Source organism: Schistocerca gregaria, chromosome 2 (assembly GCF_023897955.1).
Source record: "Schistocerca gregaria isolate iqSchGreg1 chromosome 2, iqSchGreg1.2, whole genome shotgun sequence".
Lineage (NCBI taxonomy): Eukaryota > Metazoa > Arthropoda > Insecta > Orthoptera > Acrididae > Schistocerca > Schistocerca gregaria.
Genome location: NC_064921.1, coordinates 352,958,886 through 352,970,697, shown reverse-complemented (window position 1 = coordinate 352,970,697; position 11,812 = coordinate 352,958,886). Strand labels below are relative to the sequence as shown.

The window sequence follows — 11,812 nt, the reverse complement described above, 5'->3', positions numbered from 1 at the left end:
ACATAAATTGTAATTGCGGTATTGACGAGTTCCCTGTACATTAACTCTTGTGATTTAAGTCTGTATGTTATGGTACAATAAAAATTCTGATTCTGACACCCAAGTCGTCATGGAATATTTGCAGTTTGTCGCGAAAACAAAGCAGAATAATGAAACAAATACTAGCAAGATTCAAAAGCACAACTATCATAACATGAGTGAGTGTGACGAAAATCGGTTACGACAATGCAATTCCCTCCACCAATAGCAGTGTCAAAACATTCAGTCTGAGAAACTTTGAAGTTCCGTGCCGTTGACAGCCCTTTTGTAGAACCAAGAACCGGCATTTGAAGTGCATTGTGGACTGGAATGTTTTGACGTCCCGTTCCGTCAACTGTGATTTAATCGACGTTACCTTGAAACGGACACTACAGATTAATTATACCAAGAAAAGCAATTATTATGTATACAAGATATATTACAGTGGAATGTCCAAACGGTGTATAAGCCAGGTCAAATAAATAAATAAAACGTTTCATCTGTGGAAAATAGTGTTTTGTTTACCACTTTTCTAATGGCTTTGGAAAGTGCGATAGCTAACCTTGTTTTGTGACATGTAATTGTAGACGTAGAAATTGCTGTTTTTAAGGTGTTTATATTTGCAGACGAGCCACGTGAATGTACCAGACATGGAGTCATCGCTTCTTGCATGTCCCATTTGTACTCAGCCGGGCTTCATTAACGTCGATTCTTTGTGTCATGGTCTTTTATACGCTTCGACGAGAGAGTTCCTCTGCCCTGTCTGCAATGATGTTTTGAGAGGACTCGATAAATTTACAATACATCTATTTAGCCATTCCATACTTCGTGGGCAACATATAAAAGGAGTCCAGTCATCTACCTCGATAGAAGAGCAATCTGTATTATCATCCAAAGTCGCTGGGCCTTTATCCTTAAATTTAAAGAAACCATTAATCATTTGCGATTCATTTGCCGACTTTCGTGTATCTTCACCAGTTCACGAAGATAGCAGACAGCACAAAGAGGAAGAGAGTTCACGGACCACATGTAATATACAGAATTTGACATTTGAACATGGTGACTGTGTCCGTGAAGTGTGTAGAGCCGTCGACGATAGTAGGAATGCTGTTGATGATGCAGAAGTTGGGAGTACGTCTGAAAACACGCAAGAAGGAAGCAGTTGTGTGATAATCAGCAATAACGAAGCGAGTATGAAAGAGTTGACAGAGTCAGAAACGTCTCCGACGGTCACTCACAGCTTCCAGCAAAATATTTACAACTTGCTACCCTCTGAAGGTAAAAGCGTGTGTGCTGACGAAATTGCGATACCGATAACCAAAGTAACTGACAGCGAGTCCACCACAGAGAACCGCCCGTCCAACGGAATAGCGAATCAATTTGGATCTTCAGGACACTGTACTAATAGTTCTGCAGTTTGCGAGATTTGTCAGTTCTCATTTACTGAAGATACTATTTTGGAAATGCATAAGCAATTGATTCATTCAGATCTGAGCCCCAAAAGCAGTGATTCAGTTTTAGACTCTGATAATGCAGACGTTGGTGATATGAAAAACTACCCTTGCCTTCTGTGTCCTAAATCATTCAGAATGAAAGGGAGTCTAATGGTGCATGTTCGGGTAGCTCACAATGGTTTCCGAGCAGGTAATACAGATTGTGGATCACAATTCTTCATAAACGACAATAATTTGCATGAAAAGTAATGGTGTTGATGTTTGCAGGAAGACTGGAGACATTCAGTCAGCATGAGCAACGTGCCAAAGATGATCGAAGTTACACTTGCAGTACATGTGACAAATCTTTTAAGAAGGTATGCCACAGTACTTGTTTGAAATCGCAGGTTATTTTAGTCTGTCGCATAAATATTTTGTAGACAGTGTAATGGTACACACAACCTGTATTTTATACACACACACACACACACACACACACACACACACACACACACAGTATTACAATTAGTGAACAGGGGAAAAATAACACCTAATATATGTACATAGGAATTTAAATAGGCCTAGTTAAAAACACTAGGTTGACAAGGATGAGGCAGGTAATTATTTGTTTGTGTTCTTGTAATAAGAATCTTTCGTCTTTCTGGTATTAGGAAATTAGGGTGGCCAGTGGTGATTAGAGCTTGCATGTGTTTGAATGCAAGGCCAGTATGTTTAAAGCGGTGCAAAGTTCCTCCATTTATCACTATTGTACGGTACTGCCTTGGTTTTATATTCATAATGCAACACTGGTCGTTCATTTCACAGCACCAACCACTGCACATGCTACTCTATTGCTCTTTCTTGTTTCCTCTGCTGACAATGACATGGATTTTCCGCTATGTGTACTACGGCTTCCAGTTTGTTTTCATGAAAAACTGACACAGCATCCCTACATAATGGGTGAGATGTGTAGCTCAGAGAGAGCATGTCAGCTTTATCCATTGCTGTGCTTTGGTGTAAGGTTTCCTGGAAGGGGAGCAAGGAGGGAAGATGTCATAGTGCAGAAGTGTGTTATGAAATGAAATCACTCCAACTCTGTGTTATCGAGAAGTAATCCTTCACTGGAAATAAGTTCATTTAATAATCTCCTTTTTATTGTCCAATTTTCTTCCATAATAGAAAAAAAGCTGTTTTGAGGTTTTTTTTTTTGTTTAGTCTTTCTAGGTAGATATGAGTTCAGTTTAGCTCTTATCCCATGGTCATGAATAAAGATGTTTGTGCAGTAATTATGAAAATTATTGTTCCTGTGTGTAACTGATTGGAAAATGCATTTGTATGGTGTAGTTTAAATCCTTACAATGAGTCTCATTACTATTTTTGATTGTGTTACAATGTCCCATTACTTTAGTTTGAAACTGTATTCGTATTTTGTGCAATTGTTCACCATAAAATTATTCCATAGCCGAGAATTGAATGCAGGTGCAATTAGTAGGTAACTAGAAGGCACTGACTTTTACACATTGATGACATGACTCTATGCCCACAAGATGTGGATAACACACTGTTTGCAGGTGTCTTTTGTGTGTTCATACCATTTCAGTTGAGAATCAATATTCATTCCCAGAAATTCAGTGTTGGTTATGCTGTCCTTAGAGGAAACTGCTAGCTAAATTTTTATAGTATGATTTTCCTTCTTCGAACAGAATTTCACGGCAATTTGTTCAATGCAAATTTATTGCATATTGTAAACAGCTTTGCAGGCTTCATTTGATTTCTTTGGAAAGAGTTTTTTTTTTCCCAGTGACTAGAATGTTGCTATCATCAACCAAATTTTTTTTTTGCTGTGACTAACACTATGTAGAAAGCCATTGGCATATACCAGGAACAACATCTATATCGCTAACAAGGGAAGACCTCAGATACGACCAAATGATTCGGCTCATATTTGGCAGATCCCTTGTTTGCAATCCAAAATGAAAGACCCTTAGATATTTTGGCTCAACAACCACCCATTTTTGGATAAACTACCCCTAAATTTCATGACTCACAATCGAGTAAGTATCGATGGTATCGATAGATGATTAAGTGTATTTCATAAACATAAATGGGATCTGCAAAAGCTTATTTTCCTAAGTCAAATAAAGAAACTTTTTTAACTGCTGCTTATATATACCCATAAGGTAAACACTGTTCAAGGAAAACGCCAATGGTATATCAACCAAGACATATGAGAGTAAAGAACCTGTGTCTAATTCTCAGTTGCATTCTGCAGTTTTCCTTTTATTTGAATTTTTTTCCGTTTCATAACTGGTAGGCATAGAAGGATTACTAAGGTAAGTAAATTGGTAGAAAATAATTACAAGGTAGGCAAATAAATTTCTCAAATGACTTGAGTTAGTAAAGAATTAAAATTTTATCCTGGTTGATTTACAATGTTTGTTTCACCAAATATTGTACCTGTTCTCAATTCCTTTTGAACAATGATTTAATGGATGGTACTTGTTGGATAAACACTTGCAGCAAAATACTCATAACATCAAGAACATGTAATGAATATAATATTTGCACAACTATGTTGTTCCTGCTGAAGATTCAGATGAATACAAACTTGCTTTAAATTCTAAAATATTTCTGCCGGGAATTAATTTTGATGCATACTACACATACGATAACATTGTCAGAAAACTCAGTGCTGAAAATTTATCATGAATAGTGCTGTGAAATTTATTGCCTCTGGTTGGTTGTGTTATTTCTGTTGGGTTTCAAGAAGCAGACTGTAATTTTGAAGCATTGAAATAAAGTTTTTAAACTTGTTGATAAGAATAAACATCACACGGCTGTTTGGTGGTATTATTTCTGCTGTGGAAGTCGCACATGACTGTGTTAGTTGTCTACCCCAGGAGTCCAATATCAACAAAACCTGTCACCAGCAACATATGGTTGTAAAATGTTCTCAAGATATGTTTTGTAAATTGAATTTTTGTATTTCCCAGATTTGATGCAAGTGAAGTAAACATCCCCTTAACAAGTTGGTTAAGCGATTGACTTCTTTTGTACCCCAAGGGCCAAATTAATCATTAGTTTCTTATAAGCACAGGAAAAAGTTTGAGAACAATTTTCCAGACATTGTGATGGAATATTGGGCCACATACGAATGTGTTATTTTATGTACAGTGCCAAGTGGAGAAGGATTATTTTTTTCTCCCTTGTGTGATAATATGTTTAGAATGCTCATCTTCGCAGCGATCTTTCTCAGAATTGTGTTCATACAACAAGGCTTACAATCTTAATTCTTTACTAATCCAAGTCATTTGAGTAATTTATTTGCTCATTTTGTTGTTATTCTTCATTGATTTACTTATCTTATTAACCCTCATATTCCTACCAGCTTTTGTGTGGGTAGGTTAAAGAAAAACAGACTGTAGAATGCAACTGGGAATCAAACACAGGTTCTCTCCTCCCTAGCCAGGTGCTTTGGTTGCTAAGCCAGTGGCACTTCCATTTAATGGCACAGTTCTTACGAATACGTAAGCGGCACCTAAAAAATTCCTTTCCTCAACTTTTAGGAAAATATGCTTTTCTGGAGCCCATGTACACTGCCCAGTCACATTAATGTGACTGTCTGTCAAAACCTTGAATAACCACCTTTTGCCGAGCAGACTGCTGCTGCTGCTAGACATACAGAAAGAGAGTCAAGAATCCAATCCCATGGTCAGCTGCGCTAAGTTTCTCAGTTGAAGATCCAAGGTGCAAACAGCCCAATACAGGGTTTAAATCCCGGCAGTTGGTAGCCAGGAGAACACACATGAGTGTGACACATTGTGTTGTCCTGCTGATAGGTGCAATCTTGCTGAGGAAAACACATTGGATCTAGGAGTGGACATGATCCCCAAGGATAGGTGCATACCTGTGTTGATCCATTATACATTCCAGAATTATGAGATCACCCTGCGTATGACAAAACAAACACATTGCCCAGACCATGACATCTCTGCGGCCCTGGACTTTTCCGATGATTGTTGCAGGGTGGTTGCTTTCAGACATTTCACACCTGTATAGCATAAAATGTTGTTCACCTGAAAAGGCCACTTGTTGCCACTCATTGGACATCCAGTTGTGATGTTGGCATGCAAATTCCAGCCTTCATCACCGATGAACAGCATGGGTGCATGAACCAGACACCTGCTGCGTAGGCCCATATGCAGCAACATTAGCTGATTGGTCATTGAGGAGACACTATTGGTAACCTCTTCGTTCATCAGGGTGGTCAGTTGCTCAATAGTTGCCCATCTGTTAGCCAGTACTCATGTCTGTGGCTGTCATTCATCCCTGTCATCTATGGCTGTTGCTACACGACAGTTGCCTCAATGCCAATTTTGGATAACATCATTTTGCAAAGCATGGCCTACTGTAACCAAGGTGGCACCCAAACAGTTTACAAACTTAAATGTTTTAGAAATGCTTCCACCCTTGGCCTGAAAGTCAATGATCAAGGCCTTTTGAATGTCAGATAAATTGCTCTGTTCCCACATTTCAAAGACGATTGCACAGTTCTCTGCATTGCCCCGACACACTTTATATACCTGCCACTACTAGTGCTACCCCCTTGCACCTGAGAGTGGTTATTGCGTGTTGACACAGAACGTAAATGGTGGTCACATTAATCTGATTGGACCATGTATTTTGATGAAAAGGCTTGGTGCTCAATTTTCAATTCTCTCTCAGTCCTGTTAGTTCTGAGTTGATTTTGTGTCAAGAACTTTTGGGGTCAAGTTTCTCAAAAATTGAAAGTCAAAATTCCTGAAGAGTCTTTCATTTTAGGTTGTACACAAGTGACCTGCCAAACGTGAGCCAAATCAGTTCACTGTGTCTATAGCCTTCTCATTGTAAATCACTATCCGGGAACCTAGTACCAGTTGCAAGTCGTCTGTCTAATGGCTTCCAGGAGCAACAAAAATTTGGTTTTCAGTATTTTGCATAATTGATTGATTTAAAAATTTTAAAATGCTGTCGTTACCTACTCATTAAGAGGTATAGTCGTATGTTAAAAGTTTAACACAATAAACAAGTATTACAGATAGAAATTGTGTCTTTGTCTTGAGGCTACGTAACTGATGCTGTGGAAACATCCAGACTTTATTCATCCAGTATTTAAGAATGAAACCACATAGTGACTTCCAACCAACTTTACAGATAATTTGAAACCCTACAAAACTTTTTCTTGCTGACCCCTCCTCCCCCCCCCCCCCCCCCCCCCATACAAAATGATAAGAGGAAAACAATTTATCGCCTCCTGCATTTTCACTGTTCACACAGTAAAATTTCAGCATCGGGCATGATGCTTTAATTTAGTTGTTCTTCAACACTAAATATGTTCACAACACACTTTGCAGGCAGTATTTACACATGTCACTGAATGTATCTGCAAAATTATGCCATTGTAAGACATGTAGTTCAGGATATGTGATGTCATAAACATTCAGATGCAAGAAACTCTTGCTTTTGCTTAAAATGGAGCACAATTTCCCAAACTATAGATTAGATTAGATTAATACTTGTTCCATAGATCATGAATACGACACTTCGTAATGATGTGGAACGTGTCAGGTTAATAAAAGATGTCTGTACAAGAAATTACATTACACAAAATATTGCATGACACTAATGATTAAGTTTTTTTTTTTTTTTTTTTTTTTTTTTTTTTTTTTTTTTTTTTTTTTTTTTTACTTAGTTTATATCTAAAAATTCAGCCAATGAGTAGAAGGAGTTGTCATCTAGAAATTCTTTTAATTTATTTTTAAATGTTGGTTGACTATCTGTCAGGCTTTTGATGCTGTTTGGTAGGTGCCCAAAAACTTTTGTGGCAGCATAATTTACCCCTTTCTGTGCCAAAGTCAGATTTAACCCTGCATAGTGAAGATCATCCTTTCTCCTGGTGTTATAGGTATGCACAATGCTATTACTTTTGAATTGGGTTGGATTATTATCAACAAATTTCATAAGGGAATATATAGTGTTTCATAATGAGGGCACTTACTGACTGCCAGTATACTTTAAGCATAATTTCAAGTCTTTTGTGATACATTAACTCATTTGTAGTGTAATCAAAAATTTGAAAGCTGTTTTAAGCACTGGAATTTTTTTCTGTATATAATTAGAGGTTTAGTGGTTGGTCCTAATAAGCTACCCTACTGCTACTGATACTATGCACAGTCTTAAAATACCTGTTTTTTCTATGTAGGTTTCATTCCTTAGCCCCAAGTACTCACTTTAAATGTGTTGGAGGAATTCCTGTCTGCTATTTTGTGCAAGAATTAAATTTTCTAGAGCTTACGAAAGGTGTATGTGAAAGTAAAAGTCACAGACAGAGTTACTGAAAGTTTATAGAGAGGTTTTCTCAAGATTTTACTGCTTTGGTGCAGTAGGTCTTTGATACCTATGATTATTCAAACCTTTAATTATAGGAAATATTTTTAATTTCAGCACAAAAGTCTGCCTCCATAGCTAAGTGGTCAGCACCACTGATTGCCATGCAAGAAGACATGAGTTTGATTCCAGTGACTGCTAAGGATTTTGCTTTGGTGGGAGGGTTGTAAAAGGGTGCACTCAACTGCGTGATGTTAGTTGAGGAGATACTCAACTAAGTAGTAGCGGCTCTTATATCACAAAAATCGGTAGCGGCTGGGAGAGCGGTGTGCTGACCCTATGCCCCTCCATGCAGCGTCCAATGATGCCATTGGCAGAGGAGCACTTGGTGGTTGTACAGCACCGATGGGCCAACCACGACCTGTGAATGGAGTTTTTTGCAGTGCAAAGATAGACTTACTATCCTCTCCTGACTCGTAGATCATATGGTAGGACTACTTCCTCCTCCCACAGATTGACCCTGCCAAAAGACCTTCCTGTCTACTTCAAACCTTCTTTTCTATATATTGTTCAACTGATGGTCAGGATGGTCCCTAGGATTCTGGATTGGAAAATAAGTCACAGGCAGGGAAGTATTTTACACACCCAACAAGCATTTTCAACCCAAATGTAACATCTGAGTTGGCATTCTGACTTCTATGTATGTGCTTACCCTGTAATCATTTATGTTGGTGCAGACGTGTATCTCCATAGAAAGAATTGCTGTACCCATTCAGTGATAATGCAGGCAAGCTGTTATTTACAATTAATGGTTGTGTGTGTGTATGTGTGTGTGTGTGTGTGTGTGTGTGTGTGTGTGTGTGTGTAATACTATGACACATCATCAGATCTACCATGAGGACTTGATGCTGTCAGTGTTACATTTAATAAAATATTTTTCTTACCATCGAGAGTTTAATTTTTGAAAGGTTTCATAATGAACTCTCATGAAATCATTCACTATTCAAGATTATGAGTATCCATGTTGAACCAACCACAGTCAGTTGCAGAAGCAGATGTTGATTGGACAGTAAATTGCTATGTTAATTTTAGAGATGTCATCAATGGGAAACTCCCCAATTCACAGTTTGGTTTCAGACATGGAAGATCAATGACACGAACTGTACACTGTCTCAAAACCAATATAGAAATGGCCTTAGCGTACCGAGGGGGAAAGCTCCATGCAATATTCATAGACTACACCAAGGTGTTCGATACAATAAATAGAGCCATTCTAATGAAGAAACTGAAACCCACCTTAGGTCCAAGACATTACCTGTTGCCAATCGTTAGAGATCTTCTCACTAACAACTGGGTGAAAATACATGATGGTATAGATAAGCCCAGCCTAATACAGCAAACAGTTGGAGTGTTGCAAGGTGAGCCACCGAGCCCCTTACTCTTCATCTTAGCTACGGCAGACATCATTAAGACAATAAAACCCAACAATGTAATGTGAGAGATTACAAAATTGGCCATACTCAGTTTTGCATTTAGTGTTCAAGTATTTTATACTTTAATTAGACTACATATCCAGAAGAATTTCAGTGAAATGATCTCACCTATGGAAACTTGTGTTGATACATAATATTCTTTCAGTGTCATATATGTGGTTTTTGAGCGTTAACAGATATATATTACTGATCGATAATCTGAGTCATTTTTGGAGGGGAAATATCACATAAACATATAGACTATTTCTTTCTGAAGAAAAGGTGCTGTATTGATTCTTGATAGTTGTGGCTTGGTCTACAAAAACTATAGTTGGAAGGTGTTCCTGTGGCAACAAGGAATGAATTACTTTGTGCCAGCATGGAATTTTCACACATTCCTGGTGGCTAATGGTAGCCCTATTGTAACTTAATGTTTCCCTTGTGATTGTATTTGTGCCTGGCCACTAAGGCCACCTAAACTTTCTCCACAAGATTATTTGTAAGTGTGATTAAATGTTGAAATTTACTGGCAAAACGGTCGGACAAGAGGGAAATTGCTTTACTAATGTCAAGAGCTCAGATGGAAACCCACTTCTAAGCAAGGAGAAGAAAGGAGAAAGGTGGAAGGAGTGTATAGAGGGTCTATACAAGGGCGATGTACTTGAGGACAATGTAATGGAAATGGAAGAGGAAGTAGATGAAGATGAAATGGGAGATACGATACTGCGTGAAGAGTTTGACAGAGCACTGAAAGACCTGAGTCGAAACAAGGCCCCGGGAATAGACAACATTCCATCAGAACTACTGACAGCCTTGGGAGAGCCATTCCTGACAAAACTCTACCGTCTTGTGAGCAAGATGTATGAGACAGGTGAAATTCCCTCAGACTTCAAGAAGAATATAACAATTCCAATCCCAAAGAAAGCAGGTGTTGACAGATGTGAAAATTACTGAACTATCAGTTTAACAAGCCACAGCTGCAAAATACTAACGCGAATTCTTTACAGACAAATGGAAAAACTGGTAGAAGCTGACCTCGGGGAAGATCAGTTTGGATTCTGCAGAAATGTTGGAACACGTGAGGCAATACTGACCCTATGACTTATCTTAGAAGAAAGATTAAGGACAGGCAAACCTACATTTCTAGCACTTGTAGATTCAGAGAAAGCTTTTTGACAATGTTGACTGTAATACTCTCTTTCAAATTCTGAAGGTGGCAGGGGTAAAACACAAGGAGCGAAACGCAATTTACAATTTGTACAGAATCCAGATGGCAGTTATAATAGTCGAGGGACATGAAATGGAAGCAGTGGTTGGGAAGGGAGTGAGCAGGGTTGTAGCCTATCCCCAATGCTATTCAATCTGTATTTTGAGCAAGCAGTAAAGGAAACAAAAGAAAAGTTCGGAGTAGGCATTAAAATCCATGGAGAAGAAATAAAAACTTTGAGGTTCGCCGATGACATTGTAATTCTGTCAGAGACAGCAAAGGACTCGGAAGAGCAGTTCAACAGAATGAACAGTGTCTTGAAAGGAGGGTATAAGATGAACATCAACAAAAGCAAGACAAGGATAATGGAATGTAGTCAAATTAAGTCAGGTGATGCTGAGGGAATTAAATTAGGAAATGAGACACTTAAAGCAGTAAAGGAGTTTTGCTTTTTGGGGAGCAAAATAACTGATGATGGTCGAAGTAGAAGGGATATAAAATGTAGACTGGCAATGGCAAGGAAAGTGTTTCTGAAGAAGAAAAATTTGTTAACATAGAGTATAGATTTAAGTGTCAGGAAGTCGTTTCTGAAAGTATTTGTATGGAACTGAAACATGGACAATAAATAGTTTGGACAGGAAGAGAATAGAAGCTTTCGAAATGTGGTGCTACAGAAGAATGCTGAAGATTAGATGGGTAGATCACATAACTAATGTGGAGGTATTGAATAGAATTGTGGAGAAGAGGAGTTTGTGGCACATCTTGACTAGAAGAAGGGATCGGTTGGTAGGACATGTCATGAGGCTTAAGGGATCACCAATTTAGTACTGGAGGGCAGCATGGAGGGTAAATGTCGTAGAGGGATACCAAAAGATGAATACACTAAGTAGATTCAGAAGGATGTAGGCTGCAGTAGGTACTGGGAGATGAAGCTTCCTCAGGATGGAGTAGGATGGAGAGTTGCATCAAACCAGTCTCAGGACTGAAGACCACAACAACAACAATATTTAAAATTGATGTATGTTTTACAGAATATTGTAATGTGGACGGCAGCTGTTATTATGTTAATTGGAACTTCAAAATACATCAAAATTGGAAGTGGAATTTTTTAATAGGAATTGTAAGGGGTAATGAGGCATAAAACATGAGCAATTATATGTTCATTTACCTCATATTTGCTGCTTATATTTCTACTAGTGACAAATTACTCTATGTTAGAAACCATTGAGAAAAGAGTACTTGTTTGTATCATGTTCCTTCTCCAGAAAGTTTATAGTATCACATGGTAATGTAAGTCTATTAGTCTTGAAACATGC

At 38.2% G+C, this 11,812-nt stretch overlaps 1 protein-coding gene across 2 annotated transcripts in view; it reads left to right on the top strand.

The window, feature by feature from the left end:
• The first annotated feature begins 255 nt into the window (after positions 1 to 255).
• The window catches only part of LOC126337041 (zinc finger protein 252-like), a 99,119-nt gene continuing 87,562 nt past the window's right edge, over positions 256 to 11,812 (top strand). Inside the window, exons 1-3 of one of the 2 annotated variants that reach the window (XM_050001363.1) lie at positions 256 to 566; positions 645 to 1,662; positions 1,740 to 1,828. In XM_050001363.1, the coding sequence (XP_049857320.1) occupies positions 669 to 1,662; positions 1,740 to 1,828 (1,083 nt within the window). In that variant the 5' untranslated portion in view covers positions 256 to 566; positions 645 to 668. Of the gene's footprint in view, positions 1,663 to 1,739; positions 1,829 to 11,812 lie in introns of both variants that reach the window. The other variant, XM_050001362.1, reaches the window with a different exon arrangement.